This window comes from Lynx canadensis, chromosome A2 (assembly GCF_007474595.2).
Source record: "Lynx canadensis isolate LIC74 chromosome A2, mLynCan4.pri.v2, whole genome shotgun sequence".
Classification (NCBI taxonomy): Eukaryota; Metazoa; Chordata; class Mammalia; order Carnivora; family Felidae; genus Lynx; species Lynx canadensis.
This window is the reverse complement of record NC_044304.2, coordinates 7,143,195-7,169,032: the sequence shown is the minus strand read 5'-3', so window position 1 is coordinate 7,169,032 and position 25,838 is coordinate 7,143,195. Positions and strand designations below refer to the sequence as shown.

Genomic DNA, 25,838 nt, shown 5'->3' with positions numbered 1-25,838 from the left:
GATCTCATGGCTCATGGAATTGAACCCCATGTCTGGCTCTACAATGATCATGGAGTCTACCTAAAAATCTGTCTTTCTCAAAAAAAGAGATGATTTTCAACTTAGTGCGGAGTTGCAAAAATAGTGTAGATTTTTCATATACTCTTTACCCAGCCATCTCTTATATTAACATCTTACATAATAATAGAACAGAGGTAGGGCACCTGACTGGCTAAGTCGATGGAGCATGTGACTCTTGCTCTTGGGGTCATGAATTCAAACCCCACATTGTGTGTAGAGTTTGCTTAAAAATAAAATCTTTAAAAAAGTAAATAATGAAACAGAGATCACCAGGGGTGATTTTGTTCCCCAGGGGACATTTGACAAGGTCTTAAGACATTTGGGGTTGTCACAAATAGTAGGGAGTGAGATGCTACTGGCATTTCGTAGGTAGAAGCCAAGGATGTTGTTTAACATTCTACAAGGCACAGCATCCTCAACAAAGAATTATCCAGCCCCAATGTCAACTGTGCCAAAGCTGAGAAACCCTGCCTTAGAATAATGATCAAACATTTGTAAATACAATTGGAAATCAACATTAGTACAATACCATTAATTAAACTAAACTCTAGAAAAGAATTTCCCCAGCTTTCCCAGGATCCACATTGTCATGTCTCCTTAGTTTCCTCCAGTACGTAACATGTAGGTCTTGTCTTTCATGACCTTTGATACTTTCAAAAAGCAGAATGTCCCTCATTCTGATATTTTGTTGTAATAGGGTTGGTCTGATATTTTTCTCATGATCTGATTGAGGCTATGTGTTATTGGGAAGGATATCCAGAGACAATGTGCCCTTCTCAGTGCATCATACCAGGTGATCAATGATGTTGCAATGTATTACTAGTTGCATTAAGGCATCTTTTGCTGCAAAACAAATTATCCCACACTTTAGTGGATTCACACTAATATTATTTCAGTTTCTATGGGTCAGGAATCCAGGCACAGTTTAGCTGGTGTCAGCAGAAAAGGCTGTGGTCTCATCTGAAGGCTTGACTGCAGCAGGATCTACTCCCAAGCTCCTTCATGTGGTTGCCTGAAGGATTTAGTTACTGAGGGGATGACAGACTGAAGAAGAGTTCCTCACTAGCTATTGGCTGAGGGCCTCTCCGTAAGGCAGCTGGCTTTCATCAATGAGCAAGTGAGAAAGCAAGAGAGCAGGCAAAACAGAAACCACAGTCTTTTTGCAACTTAATCTCAGAAGTGATATCCCATCACTTTTGCCATGTTCTATTTGTCAGAAGCTAGGGCTGGTCTATGCTCAAGAGGAAAGGGTTACACAAAGATGTAAATACTGGAACAAGAGGATCATTAGGGACCATCTTAGAGTCTGCCTACCATTCGTGATGTTATTAACTTTGATTGATTGGTTAAGGCAACTAGTTTCCTTTTTGTAATGAATTACTTTTTGGGAGATACTTTGAGACTGTGCAAATATCCTACTTCTGCTTAAACTTTTGCTCACCAATCTTAGCATCTATTGGTGTTTCTGGTCTACAGTAGTTCTTACTATGGTGATTTATTTCCCTTTTTCCTTCTACATTTAACTGGAATCTTTTTGTAATAAAGAGTTGTTCCAGGGCACCTGGGTGGCTCACTCAGTTGAGCATCAGACTTCGGCTCAGGTCATGATCTCATGGTCTGTGAGTTCGAGCCCCGCATCAGGCCCTGGGCTGACAGCTCAGAGCCTGGAGCCTGCTTCAGATTCTGTGTCTCCCTCTCTCTCTGCCCCGCCCCTGCTTATGCTCTGTGTCACTCTGTCAAAAGTAAACATTAAAAAAATTTTTTTTAAATAAAAGAGTTTCCCTTCTCCCCATTTATATATTAAATTATTTAAAAAAATTTTTTTAAATGTTTATTTAGTTTTGAGAGAGACAGAATGTGAGTGGGGGAGGGGCAGAGAGAGAGGGAGACACAGAGTCTGAAGCAAGGTCCAGGCTCTACACTGTCAGCACAGAGCCCGATGTGGGGCTCGAATCCGCAAACCGTGATATCATGACCTGAGCCAAGGTCGGATGCTTAACCGACTGAGCCACCCAGGCGCCCCTATATATTCAATTATTTATTGATACCAGCATGAGCTCAAAGATATTTTTCTTCTGTTTATAGTCCGATACTATCATTATTTTGTTGTGCACATTGTTCCAAATTTGGCCACTGGGAGCTCTTTCACAGGTTGGCTTCTGTGCCCTTTCTACATGCTCTCATCCTTTTTATTTGAGCACTTCCTACTTCCTGGCACCACAAGATATTCCAGGCTCAGCTTGTATATTCTCTGTCCCAGCTCTGGAACCAATCACTTCTGCAAACCTTGGTTCCTTTCACTGGAGAATGGTATTTAGAAACCAAGATCTAGGTGCTGGGTATGTCCATTGCTACTGGGGTGTCACTCATTTGGGCCCAAGTGGATAAAGCAAGGAAATATATGTGTATATATATGTATACACATATATATGTATGTATATATATATATACATATACATACTAAACTACAAACATGAGTCCATACTGCTGCTTCCCACTCTAATCCAGCCTCGCAGGGCTGGATTATTCTATCTCCTTCCATCCCACCTCGTTTGTAACTTCTTTCTCCAGCAGTGAGAAATCTGGCTTTCACTATCTACAAAATATTTATTTACCCCTCTGTTCCACCCTGTGTTTATGTATGTTCAAAAGTCGTTCCAGAATTGCTCAGTCACAATGCTGTGAGGAATTTATTTAACTAGAGTACAGTGTTTGTGTATAATTGTTTTTGTCTTTAGCCTTACAGTATCCAGTCAAAATGCTTTTTCCGAAGTTGTTTGGGTCAGCTCCTTTCTCCTCGCCCCTTTAGGTGTAGTCATGTGATTCATTTATAATACAGGCTGCATTCCATCTTTCCTCCTACATCTTGAGTGACAAATGCAAAGTCCTGCATCCACAGTTCCAGACAGGGGAGTTCCATCATCACAAATCCCTCCTACTGCCTTTTTGTGTAAAAAAAGCAAAACAAGCAAATATCAGTAAAAAAAAAAAAAAAACAAAAAAAACAAAACTAATGAAGAATGAGATAATTTATATAGAAAGGTGAAAACTAAAGCATAAAAAACAAAGCTACTGGGGTGTCTAGCTGGCTCGGTCAGTGGAGCATGTGACTTGATCTCGGGGTCATGAGTTTGAATACCACGTTGGGTATAAAGCCTACTTAACAAAAAAATAAAGCACTGAAGAGTGTATATCACAGAACACATAATTATCCCAATTGTATAAAAACTACAGGTTGTATTTCAGATTTCTGGATTCACTCAAATATGTTAACAATTGTTACTGGCGGGAGGGGTGCTGTTGAGAAATAAGAAACTTAGGGGTGCCTGGGTGGCTCAATGGGTTAAGTGTCTGACTTCGGCTCAGGTCATGATCTTGTGGTTTGTGAGTTCGAGCCCTGCATCAGGCTCTGTGCAGACAGCCCAGAGGCTGGAGCCTGCTTCGGATTCTGTATCTCCCCCTCTCTTTGTCCCTCCCATGCTCATGCTCTGTCTCTCTCAATAATAAGATGTTAAAAAAACCCTTAATTTTTAACAAAACATTTGGATTGTTTTTACAAGCAAATATCAGCAGTCATCTTTTAGCTATCAATTTTTAAAAATTTTTTCTTAATGTTTATTTTTTGAGAGAGAGACAGAGACAGAGCACAAGTGGGAGAGGGCAGAGAGAAACGGAGACACAGAATCTGAAGCAGGCTCCAGGCTCTGAGCTGTCAGCACAGAGCCCGATGCAGGGCTCAAACCCACAGGCCATGAGATCATGACCTAAGCTGATGTCGGACACTTAACCGACTGAGCCACCCAGGCACCCCTCAGCAGTCATCTTTTAAAAATAAAATTGGAAGTTTCTATAAGTGCATTGTAAAAGACCTGACCTCAGGAGAGAGAATGGGGCTAGAAGGGTTTTATTTTCAGCCTGTACTTTTCTAGCTGATTTGAAATTAACAAACAACCACCTTGTCAAAGTCTGATATGTTTAAAAACCTTATTGGTTTTTTTTTTTAATGTTTATTTATTTTTGAGAGAGAGAGAGAGAGAGTGTGTGTGTGTGTGTGTGTGTGTGTGTGTGTGTGTGAGTGGGGGAGGAGCAGAGAGAGGGAGGGAGACACAGAATCTGAAACAGGTTCCAGGCTCTGAGCTGTCAGCATGGAGTTGGAGGCTGGGCTCGAACTCAGGACTGGCAAGATAATGACCTAGGCCGAAGTCAGACGCTTAACCGACAGAGCCACCCAGGCAACTCAGGTTTGTTTCTAAATAAACAAATATGGGGAGAGACAACTCTAAGAGTAGGAAGAACAAGGTATCAGGAAACAGAAATGTGGTGTTGTTTATTTATTTATTTATTTTTTTTTTTAAATTTTTTTTTTTCAATGTTTATTTATTTTTGGGACAGAGAGAGACAGAGCATGAATGGGGGAGGGGCAGAGAGAGAAGGAGACACAGAATCGGAAACAGGCTCCAGGCTCTGAGCCATCAGCCCAGAGCCTGACGCGGGGCTCGAACTCACGGACCGCGAGATCGTGACCTGGCTGAAGTCGGACGCTTAACCGACTGCGCCACCCAGGCGCCCCTATTTATTTCTTTTTGAGAGTGCGTGTGGCCAGGGCGGGGGGGGGGGGGGGGGGGGGGGGGAGGGAAAGAATCCCAACACGGGGCCAAAATCAAGGGTCAGATGCTTAATCGACTGAGCTACCCAGGTGCCCCAGGAAATAGTTATTTCTGATGTCAGGAGGGAGGGGAGTCCTAAGAAGGGAAGTGTCTAATGGAGACCAAGGCGAGATCATCCTCCATGAACTACAGGCCAGCAAAACCAGGCGGCTGGCAGGTCCACCTCCCAAGAAGCTTGGTAATGAAATGAAGGGAGGAAGCAGAAGACTGGGTGGAATTTAGGGGGAGGGGAGGAGCAGTAGGCTAGACTCGGACATGTTAACGTACTGCAGAAAATCACCCAGGTCAATAAGAGTGGGGAAAAGGGACAGGGCAAGTGTCTGGGTGAAGCTCCTGAAAAAGGATCCAGAATGCAGCTCTGGGGAAGGGCCAACATCGACCTGGGATCTGTGGCCCAGGGAACACAGATGGGGTGTTTGGTGTCCTGTCTACTCATACCTGGGGGAAGGCTGGAGACAGGTGAAAACACTTTGTGCCAGACATCCCGCTATTTTAACTGCACTGTCTCTGAGATGTGGGTGCCATCATGGTGCTCCTTTTTAGAGCAGGAAACCTCGAATCGAAGAGGCGGACTTCCCCAAATCCCACCACTAATGACCAAAGTTCAGCCCCTGCCACACTCTGTCCTCTGGGATTTCAAAAGTTCAGGACCTGTGGATGCTTAACCCTGCTTTAGCTCATCTACATTTCACAATGAAGTAAACACTCTCAGTTCCAGTTTGGATAAGGAAATGAAGGCTTCGAGAAGTTAACTATTCTGCTCAGGATCACTCTTGGTGGCAGAGCCAGGATTCCAACCATAGTTGGTCTCGATCCGGAACCCATATTCCTTACTACTACATCCAGTGTCCTTACCCAGACACTCGCTAATCTATTAGGATGACAATAATCCCACGACCTCTTTCACAGACCCATGGCAAAACCCAGAGCTGCGGGTTGGGTCACACCCAGTTGATCCTGAACTCTCATTGAGCAGCTGCGTAGAAAGTAAAGTGACAACCAGCTGTCAACCCTCCCCATGTTAGATAAGGCCTCGCTCAAAGAGGACAACAATGATGCAACTTCTAATATTTTATTAACAGGAGTTTTTAAAAACAAGCATCCATACCAGTGTGGGGATGAGGGTGGGAGCAGAGAGGAAACAGGAGGGGAAGATGGTCAGCAGGAAGGAATTCTGTTCTATTGGTAATAAAGCTCCAGGTTCATCCCATCGTGGATTTCATCTGAAGTGAAGGTGTTAAGGAATTCTCACTGTGGGTTCCAGCTCCACCCCCCTCATCTTGCACACGTGGGTCAGAGTGGCCTGAGGGCCCAAGAAAGGCATTTTGAACCGGGTCATTTTGATTTGGAAAGAATCCAAACCATTAAAAAAAAAAAAAGAAAGAAAGAAAGAAAAAAGAGGAAAGAAAAAAAGTTGATGCTCCTTTTGCACCATAGACATGCCTGAGTCTCACTCCATCCTGGCCTCCTGTCCACACTCAGGTAGAGTTCCGTAAGAAACATGTTGACCTTCAAGTGTCTTCTAAGCCAAGTCAAAATATTTCACCATCCACCCTCCTCCCCCAACAAAATAATTACATGGCTCCCATTTTCGAAATGCTTACCATGTGCTGCGCACTAAGTTAAACGTTCTATGCGCACAATCGCACATAGATTCCAGCACGGAACAAAGAGAACCAAGTCGGGTATGCAGACCCTTCCTCAAGAAGTCACACAAAGGATACAGTCCCCCAGAGACACATGGTCCTTAAAAATCGTGTACCTGTGGGATAGAAACCTTTTAGACAGAAGCCTGAGGTGGCTTTTCATACTAGAGGCAAGCGGAGGAAACCCTGCCTAAGCAAAGGGCTGCCTGCAGGGCTCTGGAACCCAAACCTCTGGACTGATCCTGTCCAGCGCCCAGCTCGACCACTGTACTTACCACTTCTTCAGGACGATCTTGTTCCAGCGGGTGCCAGTTTGGGCTGCGATTAGCTTCTTAAGGTCCCCGATGGTGTCATCAGTGCTGGGCGCAGAGGAGTTAAGGAAAATGGAAGGGGGAGGTAGAACGTGGAAGAGGACATTCCAGGGCTGAATGCACTCTACCAGGACCCCATCCGCCCCCTCCCCCAGGAAAGTCCCCCTACAACACAGACTGAGGTGCCCCAGGAACCGGCCGCCGGTGGATACTTGCACTTAACGCGGACCTTCTTCCCTAGACGGTCGTTGCAAACAACCTCGATCATCCTGTCTGGAGCTACACAGGGCGCGGGGTGGAAGGCAGCAGAGTCAGGGCTTCAGGGGTCTCCCAGGACCCAAGACCCCGGGTTTGGGCTCTATGTTCACCCCTCAACCTCCCAGATCCGTGTCCTCCCGGGCCTCCCAGTCTCAGGACCGTGGACCCCAGGGAGCCGCGCCTCCCCTCTTCAGGTCGCCCGAAGGCCCGGCCTCGCCTCTCGCAGGGGCACAGACCCTTGATGGCCGGGTCCCACCAGCTTTCCCCAACTGCGGACCTCTCTACCTGGCCCCTGACCTCGAAACGCTTGGAATCCGCCGACGCCACAATCTCCTCTCTCGAAGGCGGAACCCCGGTCAGAGTCGGAAGCGGAAGTGACCAACCGGAAGCGTAGGTCCGTGCTCCCTGCTCAACATCCCTACGACTTCTTTCCGGTCCCAGGCGCAGGGTGGGTTTGCGGTTCCCAGGAGCGGTGCAGGGTCCCAAGGCTGGGTAGGGGGCGCCTGCCGTGGGTGCGTGGGGCCCTGTCGGCGTCCCGGCCCGTGCCTGGTCGGGGAAGGGGCGTGGAAGGAAAGCCAGAGGTCAGGGGCCGGCGCCCAGCCCGCTGGAAGCCGTTGGTTGGGGCCCCTTAGATGTGGGGAGACGCCGTCTTGTGTGGCTTCTGGTAGGAACATGGGGCGGGCTCGGGGGCTCGGGGGACATCCCGTGGGGGTAGTGACTTCCCGTTTTTGAGCCCGACGAAGCCTCTTAATTGCAGCTTCGGGACTATGGGGAGCCTGGGTCGAGTCATGCAGTCACCTCGTCCGGCCTCTTCGCTCACCCCTCCGTTTGGCTATCGCGCCTGACCGCCCCCTCCCACCCCACCCCCCCAAGACACCTGGGCGCAGACCGCAGTCAGTAAGCAGAAACGCCGCCTGATCTCGTCCTGGACGCCAGCACTTAGAATGGAGTCCAGGTTGCACGCCAGCCTGTCAACACCGGCAAGTAAACTGAAAACGGCACAAGGGCAAAACCACCCACGTTTGTGTCTTCAAGAAAGGACGCTCCCGCCCTGCAGAGAGCACTTTGTACCAGATCTCAGCCTTGCCTTTCAGTCCCGAAGAAGCCCCTGGACTGGTCTGATTCCCCAGAGCTGGTGGGACAGGGGGTACCCTTCTCTGAGTTCGAGCAAACAGCTGCCAATGGAACTGGTCAACCGTTCTTTCTCGGCAGACAGGGTTTTCCCAGTTTGGTGACCCTGGAGGCATTCGCCCTGAAAATGAGCCACCACTTCTGATTTGCCCAATCCACCTTCTCAAACTGGGCTATGAGATTAGGTGGGAGACATGAGAGGTCATCCTGTGGAAAGGGCAGATGCTCTATGACCCTGTGTGGGGCTGATCTGGTGTAGGGAGCTGGCCCAGGAGGTCCTACCACAAACACTAGGTTCAGGGGCCTTTCTGCTCAGAACTTTGACCTGTCATTCCTCTGAGAGCCCTTCTGAGTGCGCTTGAGAGGGGAGGGACTCTGAATGGAAAACTTACTCAGATTGGAGACACAGGCTTTGGATTTAGATGAGTCAAAACCTCAACATTACCACTTAATATTACACTGTATGATCTCAAGGAATACAGTTACCCACAGTTATTCTTATTTTCCTCATCTATGGAAAGGGGATAGCAATTCCCAGCCTGGGATTGTAGTAAGAATGGGTCTTGGACCAGCCTCTGACAGTCCTTTACGAATTTACACAAGGGGCACCTGGGTGGCTCAGTCGGTTAAGCTTTTGACTTAGGCTCAGGTCATGATCTTGAGGTTCCCGCGTGGGGACAAACTTCAAAAATAAACTTCAAAACTTCAAAAGTAAACATTTAAAAAAAATTTTTTTAACATTTATTTATTTTTGAGACAGAGAGAGCATGAACAGGGGAGGATCAGAGAAAGAGGGAGACACAGAATCTGAAACAGGCTCCAGGCTCTGAGCTGTCAGCACAGAGCCCGATGCGGGGCTCAAACCCACAGACCGCGAGATCATGACCTGAGCCAAAGTCGGACGCTTAACCGACTGAGCCACCCAGGCGCCCCAAAAATAAACATTTAAAAAGAAAGAGTGAGACACATAATAAATCATGTGTGCATTTTTTAAATTTTAATTTTTTGCTACTATGAACAATGCTGTCTAAGCATTTGTGTCCTTTTTTTTTTTTAAATGTTTAGTTTTGAGAGATAGAGCATGAGCAGAGGAGGGGTAGAGAGAGGAGACACAGAATCTGAAGCAGGCTCCAGGCTCTGAGCTGTCAGCACAGAGCCCGACATGGGGCTTGAACTCATGGACTGCGAGATCATGACCTGAGCCAAAGTCGGACACTTAACCGACTGAGCCACCCAGGCGCCCCCCCTTTTTTTTTAATTAAATAAACGTTTATTTACTTAGAGAGAGAAAGGGCAAGCAGGGGAGGGGCAGAGAGAGAATACCCCAAGTAGGTTCTGCACTGTCAGCACAGAGCCCGACGCGGGGCTTGAACTCACAGACCACGAGATCATGACCTGAGCCGAAGTCAGATGCTCAATCGATTGAGCCACCCAGGTGCCCCATACTTTGTATTTATTTATGGATAAGTGTGAGCATACAGATGTATTATTTTTTAGCTTTACTGAAGTACAGTTGATAGGCAAAATTGCACACATTTAATATTTACATCTTAATAAGTTTTGCATGTTTTAAAAATTTTTAATGTTTATTTATGTGTTTTTTAAAGTTATTTATATTTAGGGGCACCTGGGTGGCTCAGTCAGTTAAGCGTCCAACTTTGGCTCGAGTCTTGATCTCATGGTTCATGAGTTCGAGCCCCACATAGGGCTCTCTGCTGTCAGCACAGACCCACTTAAGATTCTCTATCTCCCTCTTTCTCTGAGCCTCCCCCGCTTGTGGATGCACACGCTGCTTGTGCACTCTCTCCCCCTTCCCCAAAATAAACATTAAAAGAGTTTATTTTTAGTAATCTCTACACCCATTTTAGGGCTCAAACTCAAGACCCTGAGATTGAGAGTCACATGCTCTTCCAACTGAACCAGCCAGGAGCCCCTATTTTGCATTAAAAAAAAATTTTTTTTTAAGTTTATTTTGAAAGCGAGAAAGCGTGAGTAGGGGAAGGGAGAAAGAGAGGAAAGATCGAGAATCCAAGCAGGCTTGGTGCCATCAGAGTGGAGCCTGACAAGGGGCTCGAACTCATGAACTGAAATATGACCTGAGCCGAAGTCAGTGCTTAACGGACTCACCACCTAAGTGCCCCATGCATTCCTTTTTAAAACAGTTTTCAATGGGGCGCCTGGGTGGCTCAGTCGGTTGAGTGACCGAGTGACCAACTGCGGCTCATATCATGATCTCACAGCTCAGGTCATGATCTCTTAGCTCAGGGGTTCAAGCCCCGTGTTGGGCTCTGTGCTGACAGCTCAGAGCCTGCAGCCTGCTTAGGATTCTGTGCCTCCCTCTCTCTGCCCCTAACCCACTCGCATTCTGTCTCTGTTTCTCTCAAAAGTAAACAAACGTTAAAAAAAATTTTTTTTAAACAGTTTTCAACATCTCCAATTTCTGCACCTGTGTGTATGTACTGAAAACATCTATTGCCATTATAGGCTCTTGGGGATGTGATTTAGCAAAACCTCAAAATTAAATTTCACATGCCCTTTTGACCCATCAAACCAGCTCCTGGTTATTTATCCAATAAAAATAAAAACATGGGATATATGTGTACACGTACATACGTATATAAAATAATGCCTAGCTCCAATATTGTCTGTGGTAACAAATTTGGAACAACTTGAATACTCCTCAATACAGGAATGTTTGAATGAAATTCACTGCCCTTATGAATTGCTAATTTAAAAATGAGTGAGGGGCGCCTGGGTCACTCAGTTAAACATCTGACTTCGGCTCAGGTCATAATCTCGCGGTCTGGTCTGTGAGTTCGAGCCCCACAGTGGATTCTGCCGACAGCTCGGAGCCTGGAACCTGCTTCAGATTCTGTGTCCCCCTCTCTCTCTGCTCCTCCTCCACTCGCACTGTGTCTCTCTCTGTCTCTCAAAAATGAATAAACGTTACAAAAAAAAAGTTTAAAAATGAGTGATGGGGTACCTGACTGGCTCAATCAGTGGAGCATGTGACCCTTGATCTCGGGGTTATGGTTTCAAGTCCCACGTTTGGTGTAGCGATTACCTAAAAATAAAATCTTAAAAAAAAAAAAAAAAAAAAAAGAGTGATATGGGTCACCTGGCTGGCTCAGTCGGTAGAGCATGTGACTCTTGATCTCAGAGTCGTGAGTTCAAGCCCCATGTTAGGCATGGAACCTACTTAAAATTACAAAATTTAAAATGTATCTCCAGGTTGTAAATTTAGGACCCAGGTTGGGTGTAGCGATTGCTTAAAGTATTAAAGGGGGCACTTGGGTGGTTCAGTTGGTTAAACATCAGACTCTTGATTTCGGCTCAGCTCATGATCTCAAGGTTTGTGGGACTGAGCCCCGTGTTGGGACTCTCTTCTGACAGCACAGAGCCTGCTTGGGATTCTCTCTCTCCCTTGCTCTCTGCTTCTCCCCTGCTCTTTCTTACGTGCATGCACTCTCTCTCTCAAAATAAATAAATTAAAAAAAATAATAAAACATAATCCTAGGGGCGCCTGGGGGGCTCAGTTGGTTAAACATCTGACTCTTGATTTCCACTCAGGTCATGAACTCACGTTGTGGGATGAAGCCAGGCATCGGGGCAACATGCTGGGCTTGGAGCCTGCTTGAGATTCTCTCTCTCTGCCCCGCCCCCACAGAAGCAACGCTCTCAAAAACAAATTAAAAAAAAATTATGTTTTTATTTTTGAGAGAGAGACAGTGAGAGTGGGGGAAGGGCAGAGAGAGAGGGAGAGGAGACAATCTGAAACAGGCTCCAGGCCCTGAGCTGTCAGCGCAGAGCCCCACCCGGAGCTTGAACTCACGCACTGCGAGATCATGACCTGAGCCAAGTCAGACGCCCATTTACTGAGTCACCCAGGTGCTCCCAAAATGAATGTTTTAGAAGTGAATGATATACAGTTGGTGGGAGTGTCAACTCCCCCTCTGTGGAGAACAACTTAGCACTATCAGAACGGAAAATTGAACACACCCTTTAACAAGCTGTTTCAGTTCTACAAATTTATTCACGTTCATAGGCATCAAAAAGCATTACTAGGTTTAAAAACAAGTTAGGGCCTCGCTCTCCTTTAGGCCAGCCGCTGGTCGTCCCGCCCCAACCCCGCGGTCAAGGCGCCCCAATGCTTGAGCGCGCCTTCCGGGCTTGGTCTTGGGGTCTGTAAGCCCGGCGCTCCCAAGACTCGCCGCGCTCCGGGCCCGTCACCGCACTTAACGCCCACCCGGGGCCGCCAGTCAACAACCGAGCCACTTTTTCCAGGCTGGATCCCAGTCCCCAGCCCCGCCTCGAGCCTTGTTCCCGCCCTTAATCCCGCTCCGTGGTTTAGTTCCAGCCCCTAGCTCATCTCTGGGTCTCCCGTCACCGCCCCAGGCTTGCCCTCGGGTCCCTAGTCACTGCCCCGTCAAGCCTCCGGGCTCTGCCCTAACCTCAGCCCCGCCCACAGCCTTGTCCCCGCCCCTGACCCCGCCTCTGGGTGCGTCACCGCCTCAGCCACGCCTTCCGGGCTCAGGCCTGGTTCCCAGCGTGTCCCCTGAGCTCCATCCAGATAGTGGGCGGGTCTGTCGCCGGGGCCCAACCCTGTCCCCGCGAGAGAAAAGCTGAAACTCTCCGCCGGCTGCTGGAGGCGGCGGCCTCCGCCTTGCGGGCACCCCCAGCCACCCGCCGCCTGCTGACCCCCGGAGGGTGAGGTCGTGAATCCCCTTACAGCCACAAGCGGAAGTGCGTGTCGGCGGGATCATGGCGACTTTGGCGGACCTGCCGGACTCAGTTCTGTTAGAGATCTTCTCTTACCTCCCGGTCCGGGATCGAATTCGCATCTCCAGGTGCGGCCTCGCCCCGCGGGTGGGGGGAAGAGCCGGGCGGGGGGAGCACCCGGAGATGCGAATCCGGTCCCCCGGGGGCCGCGGTTAGTTTTTTAACGGCGGGTCCCCTCCCCCCAGGGTTTGTCACCGCTGGAAGAGGCTGGTGGACGACCGGTGGCTCTGGCGACACGTCGACCTGACTCTGTACACGGTACACGGGGTCGACCGGGCGGGCATGGGCCGCGGTGGGGTCTCTGGGCCGCAAGGACCACTCCTTGCACCCTAGAGTTCGAGCTTGGCAGTCCAGGGTGCATCCCGGCAGCGTCCCTTAGCTGCCCTTCGGTGACCTCCTGGCCTGTTTCCCCATTTCCAAAATGAGGATAGCCAAGATGGTTCAGGGAGCTTAGAGCAGTGTCTGGCGTACGGTGAGCCTATGACAAATGCCTCTTGATTACATTAGCTATTGATGAGTTTTTCTGGAGAAATCATTCTCCAGATTCAACTTAATTTCCAGGATTTATTTACTGAGTATTGCAACTGAACCTTTTCCACGTTTTCCCATTTGCATTGTATTTTTCTTGTTTTCTTATGAACTATTTCAACTATACAGAGAAATGTATAGAGGATAATCTGAAACAACTATGTACTTACCACCTAGATTTAACCCATTTTAACCTTTAGTCATTTTCTTTTTTTTTTAAGTTTATTTAGTTTGAGAGACAGAACAGAGGGAGCAGGGGAGGAGCAGAGGGAGAGAGAGGGAGAGAGAATTCCAAGCAGGCTCTGCACTCTGAGCGTGGAGCCCAACCTGGGGCTCAAACCCACCAACGTGGGATCATGACCTAAGCTGAAATCAAGAGTCCAATGCTTAAAGGACTGCGCCACACAGGTGCCCCAAACTTTTGGTCATTTTTGCTGCAGATCGTGTGAGACATATATGCAAAGACTTATGTACATGCATATGCATACATCATTTATAGATGTATTCATTGCATTTTTTGAAACCCTTCTCAGAGGTAACCACTATTATAAAATGGATTTGTAGTATTCCTTTCATGTTTTTATTTACTTCCTGTGTGACTACCCATAAGCAATATACAATTTTGTTAATGTGTTTCTAAAGTTGAAATAATGCTGTTCTGTCTAGGTAATTAAATGCTATTTATTATATATCCACCGATGGCTTTATTTACACAACATTGCTTTTGACACATGTAAATCTAGCTCATTCCTTTCAACTTGTTAAGTGAATATACCACAATTTGTTTACCTGTTTTCCTGTTGACAGACCTTTAGGTTATTTCCAACTTTTTACTCTCACAAACGGTGTTATAAAATAGTGTCAAACTTCACTGTGTATATGAATCACCTGAAGATCTTGTTAAAAGGCTGATTCTGGGGCACCTGGCTGGCTGATTCAGTAGAGTATGACTCTTGATCTCGGGATTGTGAGTTCAAGCCCCATGTTGGGTGTAGAGATTACTTAAAAATAAAAATCTTGAAAAATAATTTAAGAAAATAATAAAATGCTGATTCTGATTCAGTGAGCTGGGTGGGGCCCCAGATTCTGATTTTCTAACAGCCCCTCAGGTTTTATGCTATGCACAAATTTTACACTATGCAGTTTCTTTTTTCTCTCTTCTTTCTTGTTTTGTTTTATGTTTATTTTTTGAGAGAGAGCGCGCAAGCAGGGGAGGGGCAGAGAGAGAATCCAAAGCAGGCTCCATCCTTGCAATCAGCACAGAGGCTGATGTGGGGCTCAAACCGATGAACTGTGACACCATGACCTGAGCTGAAGTGGACACTCAATGGAGCCACCCAGGCACCCCTACCGTCTTTTTTAAAAAAGGTTAAATGCACATACAATGAAATGCAAGGTGCTTCCACTTACATTTTGTTTGTTTTGCAGTAATTAACTTCCTGGGGTTAAGTTTTGCAGTTTTCACCGTTACTAGGTTGTGATTTTTGTTATTATTTTTTTATGCTTATTTATTTTTGAGAGAGAGAGAGAGAGAGAGCAGGGGAGGGGCAGAGAGAGGGAGACACAGAATCTGAATCGGGCTCTAGGCTTCAAGCTGTCAGCGCAGAGCCCAATGTGGTGCTTGAACTCACGAACTGTGAGATCATGACCTGAGCTGAAGTTGGACGCTTAACCGACTGAGCCACTTAGATGCCCCTATTATTATTATTTTTAAGATGACTTTAATTTACTCTGGACAGTTGTAGCCTTTTTCAGTTGGGCTTTGTGTTGCTTATTCCTAGTGGCGGTGGCCACGAAGAAAGGGATAAATGCTGGTGACTTGTTCTGCTTTCTTACTTACAAGGACCCCACTCTGTTGCTGAAGACAGATCTGTTATGATCTTCCCTTTTCTCTCAGTGCTTTTGTTCAAACCTAGAAGTCAAAACAATGGGGTTCACTTGGCCTGTTACTCCTGGGGAGGTGCGCGGTGAGGTGAGGCTGGCAGGGGTCAGGCAGAAGCCCAGGGGAGCACTAGTGCCCCAGCTGGGCTGGTCCGTCTCCAGGCAGGCAGGGGCCTCGGGATATTCTCCGTATCTCTCACCCTGTCACCCCCGCCTCTGGCTCTTACAGATGCGGCCTAAAGTCATGTGGCACCTCCTTCGCCGCTATATGGCATCCCGGCTCCGTTCCCTGCGGGTGGGCGGCTACCTGTTCTCAGGCTCCCAGGCCCCCCGGCTGTCCCCCGCCTTGATGAGGGCCCTGGGCCAGAAGTGCCCTAACCTGAAGCGTCTCTGCCTGCACGTGGCCGACCTGAGCATGGTGCCCATCACCAGCCTGCCCTGCACCCTGAGGACCCTGGAGCTGCACAGCTGCGAGATCTCCATGGCCTGGCTCCTCAAGGAGCAGGACCCCACCGTGCTGCCCTTGCTCGAGTGCATCGTGCTGGACCGGGTCCCTGCCTTCCGTGATGAGCACCTGCAGGGCCTGACGCGCTTTCGCGCCCTGCGGTCGCTGGTGCTGGGCGGTACCTACCGCGTGACCGAGACGGGGCTGGATGCGGGCCTCCAGGAGCTGGGCTACCTGCAGAGGCTGGAGGTGCTGGGCTGCACCCTCTCAGCTGACAGCACCCTCCTGGCCGTCAGTCGCCACCTCCGAGATGTGCGGAAGATCCGGCTGACCGTGAGGGGCCTCTCTGCCCCCGGCCTGTCCGTCTTGGAGGGCATGCCAGCCCTGGAGAGTCTGTGCTTGCTGGGCCCTCTCATCACCCCAGAAATGCCTTCCCCGGCTGAAATCCTCTCTTCCTGCCTCGCCATGCCCAAGCTCAGGGTCCTTGAGCTGCAGGGGCTGGGGTGGGAGGATCAGGAGGCCGAGAGGATCCTGTGTAAGGGGCTGCCCCACTGTATGGTCATCGTCAGGGCCTGCCCCAAAGAGTCCATGGACTGGTGGATGTGACTGCACCACCCATCCATGTTGGCTTTCATGGGTGAGCCCCAGACCCTCTGGACAGCACCTTGCAGAGGGCCCATAACCAGGTTTAGAGAGCCCAAAGCCACAAGGTAGAACGAAGGCCTTGGGGCCTCCGGACAGTTGGAATCCCTGGTTGCCAGTTGTTTGGCCTCTGTGACATCAGCCAGCTTCTCGGAGGGCCTATCCCCACATCTGGAAGTGGGGAAGATCATAGCTACCTCATGGTCATGTCGCGAAGCCTTACTCTTTACCAGCCCCTGGGCCAAAAAGGTCCTCGACGATGGGTCATTCTCAGGAACAGAATGGATACAGCAGGGTGGGGTTAAGAGTTAGGGGGAGCTGAGGGCCAGGGCCCCTTTAGGAGGCCTGGCAAGACTATCTATGCATGTGCACCCCCACGCTGACACGCCACTGATACACGAGGGATGCGATGAGAAAGCCCAGGAAGACTTCTGCTTTGACGATTGAAAGTGTCAGTGAAGGTTCTCAGTTGTACTTTCGGTATTTTGGTATTCTATATTTTCAGATTTTTCCACAATATATATTATTTTGCTATTAAAGAAAAATAATTTTTTTTTTCCCAAAAGCATTTGGTTTATTCATTCAACAAACATTTCTTGCCTGCCCACTATTTTGCAAGCACTGGTCGAAGCCCTGGGGCCGCAGCAGTGAACAAAACAAGACCTGAGCAGACGGCAGGGTCGACCTCCAGGTGAACACATTGATGGGATGGTTTTAGAGACTGGGACAATTAAAAAAATTTTTTTAATGTTTATTTATTTTTGAGAGAGAGAGAGAGAGAGAGAGAGAGATAGTGTGTGAGCAGATGAGGGGCAGAGAAAGAGAGAGGGAGACAGAATTTGAAGCAGACTCCTGGAGCCTGGAGCTGAGCTGTCAGCACAGCGCCTGACGCGGGGCCCGAAATCCCAGACCGCAAGATCACAGCCTGAGCCGAAGTCGGACGCTTCGCCGACTGAGCCACCCGGGCCCCCTGAGACTGAGACGATTTTGAAGTAGGCTCACATGATGGAGGTGCCTGTGCCTGGTGGAGTGGGTGGGGCAAGCCTCTCAAGTTTGGAGACCTGAGGGGTGAGGACGAACCCCCTCTGGGAAGTGCAGGGGGAAAAAGAAGGCCAAGACACTGGCTGAGATAGGGATGAGTTTGACCTCTTTGGAGATCAGGAAGAAGATCTGCGTGGCTGAGGGAGGAAGAGGTGAGCAATAGGAAGCGAAGTCAGCTGATGGGGTAAGGTTGGAGGGTCCCCACAGGTGGCACAGGCTTTAGGGGGTCAGAAAGCAGCAACTCCTTTTCCTGCCCGTTGAGTCTGAGCCACTTGAAAGATGCAGGTGGCAGGCCGATAGTGATCAGGAGATGAGTGTCGCTTCTGACCCGAGCTGGGGAGGAGGGCGTGTATGAACGCGACAGGATCACCACCTGCCCACTGGCCCAGCTTGCCTGCTCTGTGGTGGGCCAGAGCCAGAAGAGAAGATGGGGTTGAACTGATACCCTTGGTTCCTTGTTCCAAGCTCACTTCTCAGAGGACCTGGCTGTCTCTCTCATGCTTTCCCACGAGGGGGTGGAGGAGAAATTCTCCATCTGGCCACCTGAGGACTATGGTTTGAGTGCTCCTCGAGTGTGGCCACCTATCCCATGCTGATCAAATCTGGCAGCTCCAGGCCAGGGCACCTGGGGGACTAGATTGTTCCAGGCTGGGGCACTGGTACTGAAGAGGTGTCTTTCTCCCAGTCTCACCCGATTTCGGTGACCCCTTTCTGGGCTTAGCTTGGAGGGCTGGTAGGGTTATGGCAGAGCCTGACCACCGCCTTCGGGACCAGGGGTCAGGGGCTTGAGGATGCCCTCTGTTATGAAATGTACCTGAGATCTGTTTTAATCACACATGGTGGGGGCGCCCGGGTGGCTCAGTGAGTCGAGTGGCCGACTTCAACTCAGGTCATGATCTCACGGTTCGCGGGTTCAAACCCGGCGTCGGGCTCCGTGCTCACAGCTCAGAGCCGGGAGCCTGCTTCCGATTCTGTGCCTCCCTCTCTCTCTGCACCTCCCCTACTCATGCTCTGCCTCCTTCTCTCAAAAATAAATAAACATAAAAAAATCTTTTTTCAAAAATCACGTACGGCGATGGACACGGAGACAAGTGTCTTTGGAAGAAAACTTTCTTACAGTAAAACCTTGGTTTGCGAGCACAGTTTGTTCTGGAAACATGCTTGTAATCCAAAGCACTTGTATATCAAAGCGAATTTTCCCAGAAGAATGGAAACTCAGATGATTCATTCCACAACCCAAAAATATTTATATAAAAATGATTACAATACTGTAATATAATACAAAATAGTAAAGAAAATGCAAAATATAAATAAAAAAATAAATTAACCTGCACTTACCTTTGAAAACCTTCATGGCTGGTGTGAGGGAGACAAGAGAGAGGAGGGTGATTGTGTAGGACGACCGACTTTCACTATCACTAACGGAATCACTGCTCTTGGCTCCATGGAATCTTCTTCTTGTGCAGCTTTAACAAGGAACTTAGCCAATGACACTTGCTTTTGCCTCCTTCTGAGGATTTCGCCGAGATGTGGCATCGCATCGTCATTAAGCAGATTCCTCGCTCGCACTGCTACAGCCTTATTCGGGTGGTGCTTTTCTACAAAATCTTGCACTGTTTCCCACATTTTACACGTCTTCCTAATCTCATTTGGGGTAAGGGATTCCTCCGCCTTTTCCTCCTCCTCCTCCTCCTCTGCAGACGAGATCTCATCCATAACCTCTTCCTGTTGCTTGCGATGCGGATGCCATCAGCCATCAGTGGTCAGCTCCTGGCCATGTTCCTCCACCAGCTCTTGAATGACATCCTCATTCGCCTCCAGTCCCCCCCTTGGTCTTCCCCAAGGACACAATTTCATCGACCACCGGTGGCTCCTGTTCATGAGCAAGCCCCTCTAAGTCATATCTAAGAACACAATCAGGCCACAGTTTTCTCCGAGCAGAATTGAGGGTTCTCTTGGTGATCCCATCCCAGGCTCTGTCGATGATCTTGGGGCCGTTCACGATGTGGAAATGATTTTTCCAAAACTCTCGGAGGGTAAGGCTTGTTCCTTGGGCCACCTCAAAGCATCGCTGAAATAGTGCTTTAGTGTAAAGCTTTTTATTTTTTATTTATTTATTTTTTTTTTTAATTTTTTTTTTTTTTTCAACGTTTATTTTTGGGACAGAGAGAGACAGAGCACGAACGGGGGAGGGGCAGAGAGAGAGAGGGAGACACAGAATCGGAAGCAGGCTCCAGGCTCCGAGCCGTCCGCCCGGAGCCCGACGCGGGGCTCGAACTCCCGGACCGCGAGATCGTGACCCGAGCCGAAGTCGGCCGCTCAACCGACTGCGCCACCCAGGCGCCCCTTTAGTGTAAAGCTTTTTAAAGTTCGCAACGACCTGCTGATCCATGGGCTGGAGGACTGGAGTGGTGTCGGGAGGAAGGAACTTGACTTTGATGAACTTGAATTCCTCTAGTAAGTCATCCTCGAAGCCTGGAGGATGAGCAGGGGCATTATCCATAACCGGCAAGGCTTCGAGTTTGCAGATTCTTTCCTAAAAGGTACAGTACTTGTGATTCCCAAGAGGAGGGGAATGTCTCACAGAGCCATTATGGGGGAAAAACCATAATGGGGTCTGTAGGAGGCAGGAGAAGTAGGAGGAAAGCACAGGCATGAGCCTTTATTATGGTTTTTGCAGGAAGAAATAGGCGAGGCAGGGTAGGCAAGCTGAACAAGCTTAGAATTGGCTACTTCGAATAATTTTGGTGGGCTCTAGGCTCTAGAGGCCATTCCTAGTTGTCTGTTACTTGGCCCTGGCATGATTTAGGGCAGAGGAAATATTGGCTTGCTGTGTTAGGGGGGAGATAACAGAGGTAGTTGGATTGGCTGGTTTGCATATGAAAGTGTGCTCAAAAGCAAGTTGTTTCCTAACTCTAGGAATTACCCAACCCTCAGAGGGGTGGTCCTGAGCCAGGTTTCCAAGGCCCTAAGGTGTCAAAGCATCACAAAATATAGAAAATTAAAAACAGGATTAAAATATAGAAAATTAAAAACAGGATTAAAAACCCTCCATTGGAAGTAAAGGGCAATCGCAAGAACTAACATTTCTCGAGTGTCTATTTTGTGTCAGGTACTATGCTCAGTCCTTCATGCATGGACTTTGACCCTCAGCCCAGTGAGGAAGGTACAGAGGAGGAAACTGAGGCACAGAGAAGTTAAGTTGCCCAAAGTCACACAACTAGAGAAGTAGCAGAACTGAGTAATCTTATCCTACGGTCCTAACCATTAGGCAAAACTGCCTAGCTGATAGGTAGCAGTTCTAAAAGCCTGGCCCAACAGTTGTGCCCCATCAGGGGACAAAGACTAGACATATAAATTTTTGTGTAGCTCTACTGAGGTATAATTCATAACAATAAACAGCACATATTTAGGTGCATAATTTGATGAGTTTTGACACATGTGTATCTTGTCTTTTACTCATTATGATGATTTTAGGATTTATCCAAGCTCTTGTAGGAATCAAAAGTTTGTTCCTGAGTAGTATTCCATCATGTGACTATAATAGCATAATTTGTTACCCATTCACCTTTGATGGATATTTGTGTTAAAGCACATATATCTTGTTAAAATAATTTTTTCTGTTATAAAAAATAATATATGCCTGTGAAGAATTTTAACAGTACAGAAAGGGTACCTCTTTCTAATCCCAGGCCCCAGAGGAAGCCACTGTGAGAAGTTTGAGGTAGCCTTGTAGAATTTTGTCTACTACTGGGAGTTTGGAGAAAAATCAAAGACATTAAAAAATTTTTTTAATGTTTATTTTGAGAGAGAGAGAGAGAGAGAACGCAAGGGAGGAGTACGAACTCATGAACTATGAGATCATGACCTGAGCCGAAGTTGGATGCTTAACCAACTGAGCCTCCCAGGCACCCTGCCCTGCCTTTTCTCCCTCTTTCAATAACCCTTTTGAATGAAGTCTCTTTACCAATGTCCAGAATTATTTTTCACAACGATAAAGAAACAAAAATCCCTTGGGTCATTTTTGACTCTTTGCCCTAAAACTACACAAATCCATCAGCAGATAGCCATTGGCTCTGCCTTAATTTTAGCACCAGAGTGGATCCCACTCCCTCCATTCTCCCCAGCCACCTTTGTCCAGCCATCTCTATCTGTCACTGGGATTATTGCCTTAACTTTCTAATGGTCCTCCCTGATTCTATCTTTTCTTCCCTAGAGTCACACAAAAGACGAAGAGAATTTTATTTTATTTATTTAAAGTTTTTTAAATGTTTATTTATTTTTGAAGGAGAGAGAGACAGAGCATGAATGGGGGAGGGGCAGAGAGAGGGGGAGACACAGAATCCGAAGCAGGTTCCAGGCTCTGAGCTGTCAGCACAGAGCCCGACGCGGGGCTCGAACTCACGAACCGCGAGATCATGACCTGAGCCGAAGTCGGACACTCAACCAGCTGAGCCACCCAGGCGCCCCAAAGAGAATTTTAAAAATAGACATCAGGTCATGTTGCTCCTGGAGCTCAAAACTCTTCAGGGGCTCCTCCATTGCTCTCAAGGTAACACCCACAATTCTTAGAGTTGCTCAGATGGCCTTGTATGATCTGACTTCATTGCTTCTCTGACTTCACTTCCAATTAGTCTCCAACCTGCCCGACTCACTTCAAACATTTTAGACACTGGACTTCTGATGTTGCCTACTTTTTAAAAGTTTATTTATTTATTTTGAGGGAGAGAGAGAGAGAGAGAGAGAGAGAGAGAGACAGACTCCCAAGCAGGGTCTGCACTGTCAGTACAGAGCCTGATGCAGGACTCGAACTCAGAAACTGTGAGATCATGACCTAAGCCATAATCAAGAGTCAGATGCTTAACTGACTGAAATACCCAGGTGCCCCTCTGCTGTTGTTTTAAAGGCCAAACCTCTCCTACCTCAGGACCTTTGCCCTTGTTCATTCTCCAGAAACTCACACTCATTCCCTGAATTCCTCCAACCAGATGGCTGGGGGGTGTACATGGTTCTGGGCCTTAGTTTTCTCATCTGTCAAACTATTCTTTCTCTTTACCTCAAACACCAGGCAGATATTATAACCAAAGGTATAGTGGGAAGGGAAAATGCTTTTCAAAGTGAGAACTGTTGGGGTGTCTGGGTGGCTCCCTTGGTTAAGCGACCGACTCTTGATTTCGGCTCAGGTCACCATCTCTCTGTTGGTGGGATGGAGTCCCACGAGGGGCTCCGCACCGACAGCACGGATCCTGGTTGGGATTCTCTCTTACTCTCTCTCTGCCCTTCCCCTGCTCTCTCTGTCTCTCTCTCAGAAATAAATAAATCAACATTTAATGTGAGAACTGTTGACCTTAAAAAAAACTGGCAGTTATTTTATCAGCAAAAGATGGGCTTATTTAGGAACAGCAAAAATTTGCAACCCCAGGCCCAGGCAAACCATGGCAAAACCATAGGTAAGTCCCCACAATAAAGGAAGGTAGCCTTTTTTATAGAGGAAAAAGGGGGAGTGGGGAGGGGCTTTTATAAATTAAAAGTGCATTGGAATAAATTGGGAGTTTGAAGTATAGTGGCTTCTCATTGGCTGAGCTGTTGCTGGGGGAGGAAAAAGCTTCCTTCCTCTTGCTGGGATACTAAAGGAGTACTTACTTACAAGGTCCCTCTCTTCCTGTTGGACCTACAGTTGACTAGTGCTGGGCATGAAAGCTCTCCCTGCTGGTCTCCCAACTCCATTCTAAATGAGGTTTCCTTTTATTCGTTTTCACAAACCTTTCCAATAGGGAAGTAAAGTTTTACAGTTGGTTTCAAGAGCTACTTGAGATAGAGTGTAATACCCTCAATCACCAGAAGATGGCAGCACGTCACCGGATTTGCTACGTAGATAATTGTACCCTCACAATACAGGAATTCGGAGACGTTGCTAGTATTTATACACCTCGTCACCCTTCATAAATAGGGAAAATGGAAGGAATGTATACTTGTCGGGCATCTACTGTATGGGCTGGATACTCTTATTTACATTTGTGACTTAAGTCAGAGCACGTCCCCCATCTCTCAGAACTCCCCCAAAACAATCAAATGGGAAATGAAACAAAAAATTAAATGTATATATATAGTGCCTAGGAGTAAACCTAACTGAAAGACAACCCACTGAAGAAGAAAATTTAAAAACTTTAAGGCCCTAAGGCAGGAACGGGATGAATGGAGGTGTGATCCACTTTGTGGACTTTTGTAAACCTGGTGTTCTGTCACAGAGTCTTGGAAGGAATGACAAAAGAAGCAAGAAAAGCTTTTATTGGGCATCCTGAGGACGGGCCCACTGAGAGTGAGGCCCGCCCAAGCCCTGCCCTCACACCTAGTTCTCATCCGGTTTCCGCCCCCTGAGCCTGGAAGCCCCCTTAGCCCTGCCCACAACGCACTACGCTTACCCTCAAGCCCCGCCTTCTAGGATCGGTCTTCACCACCCCCCCCGCCACGCCCCCAAGGCCTTTTCTTAGGCCAAGCCACGCCCCCAGGCACTGTCCCCGCCCCTTCCCCGCCCTCGTACTTCCTGGCTGGGCGGATTCAAGACCCTTGCCTGCCCGCTGGCTTCTTCAAGCTCTGCCTCCTCCGACTCCGCTGGGCGGGAGCCTCGGGGACCCGCGCCATCGCGGCTCACAAAACCGGAAGCAGAAGTGTCTGTCAGCCGGGGCGCCGCCGCAGTCTACATCGCCTCTGGGGCATATGGGGGCGCCCAGCTCTGGTGTCGCCTGGTGGGTCTGGCTCGAAAGATCCGGGGCCAAAGGGGCAGGTCCGGTCAGTCCCTTGCGGCGCGTTTTCCGAGAGACTTCCGGATCCACCGCTCTTCCCGGCAGGCGGGGGCCGGGTTGCTCTGGTGTGGTGGAAGTAATGGGTCCAGATGACTCTGGACCTCAGTTTTCTCATCTGCTGCTCCTTCTCCCCCTTCGCCCCAAGCACTAGGCTGATGTTATAACCCAAAAGTATAGTGGGACAGGAAAAGGGCTTTTCTTTTCTTTTTAAAAGAGAACTTTTATTTTAATTTTTTAATTGGAAAAAACTGTTAATTAATTTTTTAAAATTCACATCCAAGTTGGCTAACATGTAGTGTAATAATGATTTCCGAAGTAGAATTGAGTGATTCATCACTTACATATAACACCCAGAGCTCATGCCAACAAATGTCCTCCTTAGTGCCCCTTGCCCTTTAATGAGAACTTTTAAAAGGACATGAGCATGGATGATCTTAAAAACATGTTGTATGAGAGGGGCGCCTGGGTGGCGCAGTCGGTTAAGCGTCCGACTTCAGCCAGGTCACGATCTCGCAGTCTGTGAGTTCGAGCCCCGCGTCAGGCTCTGGGCTGATGGCTCAGAGCCTGGAGCCTGCTTCCGATTCTGTGTCTCCCTCTCTCTCTGCCCCTCCCCCGTTCATGCTCTGTCTCTCTCTGTCCCAAAAATAAATAAACGTTGAAAAAAAAAAAACATGTTGTATGAGAAGAAGCCTTGCTCCAGTGTATATATGATTCTATTTAATGTTTATTTAACTTTTTGAGAGAGAGAGACAGAGCGCGGGGGGGGGGGGGGGAGGCAGAGAGACAGGAAGACACAGAATTGGAAGCAGGCTCCAGGCTCTGAGCTGTCAGCACAGAGCCCAGTGCGGGGGTTTTAACCCATGAGCAGTGAGATCATGACCTAAGCTGAAGTTGGACGCTTAACCGACAGAGCCACCCTGGCACCCCAAAAGTTCTTAAAAATTTAAACTATAGGGGGCACTTGGCTGGCTCAGTTTGTGTAACATGCAACTCTTGATCTTGGGGTTGTGAGTTTGAGCCCCATGTTGGGTATAGAGATTACTTAAAAATAAAATCTTTAATGATAAATAAAATCTTTTTTTTTTCAATGTTTATTTATTTTTGGGACAGAGAGAGACAGAGCATGAACGGGGGAGGGGCAGAGTGAGAGGGAGACACAGAATCGGAAACAGGCTCCAGGCTCCGAGCCATCAGCCCGGAGCCTGACGCGGGGCTCGAACTCACGGACCGCGAGATCGTGACCTGGCTGAAGTCGGACGCTTAACCGACTGCGCCACCCAGGCGCCCCAATGATAAATAAAATCTTAAAAAATAAAATAAAATAAAATTTAAACTATAAATTTGTTTCCTGTTGTGAAAATAAAGGGCAACCTCACTAAAATGGAGTCAGGAGGCCAGAAGGGATAGGTCTAACTCTACTACTCCATGTTAACTACAGGAAGAACTGTCACAAGCCCCAACAGGGAATGATGTACATTGTGTCTCATGCAAGAAATTGACTACCCAGGCAACTCAGCACATGGGAAACTCCTCATCACTCTCAACTCTTGCTTTTGTCTGTCAGACTGATTCAAAACAACCCCTCCCAACTTACTCTTTTCCATGAAATAACATTCCTCTACTTTGTTGGGCTATACTATGGTTTT

General features: G+C 48.0%; 2 protein-coding genes across 4 annotated transcripts; one reads left to right on the top strand and one right to left on the bottom strand.

Moving 5' to 3' along the window:
• Positions 1–5,783: 5,783 nt before the first annotated feature.
• Positions 5,784–7,333, bottom strand: UBL5 (ubiquitin like 5). 3 transcript variants are annotated; one of them, XM_030299852.1, is made up of 5 exons: positions 7,240–7,333; positions 6,897–6,963; positions 6,649–6,732; positions 6,452–6,489; positions 5,784–5,950 (listed from the first exon to the last, which is right to left on the bottom strand). In XM_030299852.1, exons 2-5 carry the CDS (start codon positions 6,950–6,952, stop codon positions 5,907–5,909), a joined length of 222 nt encoding a protein of 73 aa, XP_030155712.1. In that variant the 5' UTR covers positions 6,953–6,963; positions 7,240–7,333; the 3' UTR covers positions 5,784–5,906. The 3 variants fall into 3 exon arrangements, with proteins under 3 accessions (XP_030155712.1, XP_030155703.1, XP_030155722.1); XM_030299843.1 differs by having other exon boundaries at positions 7,228–7,331; XM_030299862.1 differs by having other exon boundaries at positions 7,220–7,242.
• Positions 7,334–12,612: 5,279 nt separating this feature from the next.
• Positions 12,613–16,900, top strand: FBXL12 (F-box and leucine rich repeat protein 12). The gene is made up of 3 exons (XM_030299813.1): positions 12,613–12,920; positions 13,038–13,110; positions 15,491–16,900. The coding sequence occupies exons 1-3, from the start codon at positions 12,835–12,837 to the stop codon at positions 16,310–16,312; spliced, it is 981 nt and encodes a 326-aa protein (XP_030155673.1). The 5' UTR covers positions 12,613–12,834; the 3' UTR covers positions 16,313–16,900.
• The last annotated feature ends 8,938 nt before the right edge of the window (positions 16,901–25,838 follow it).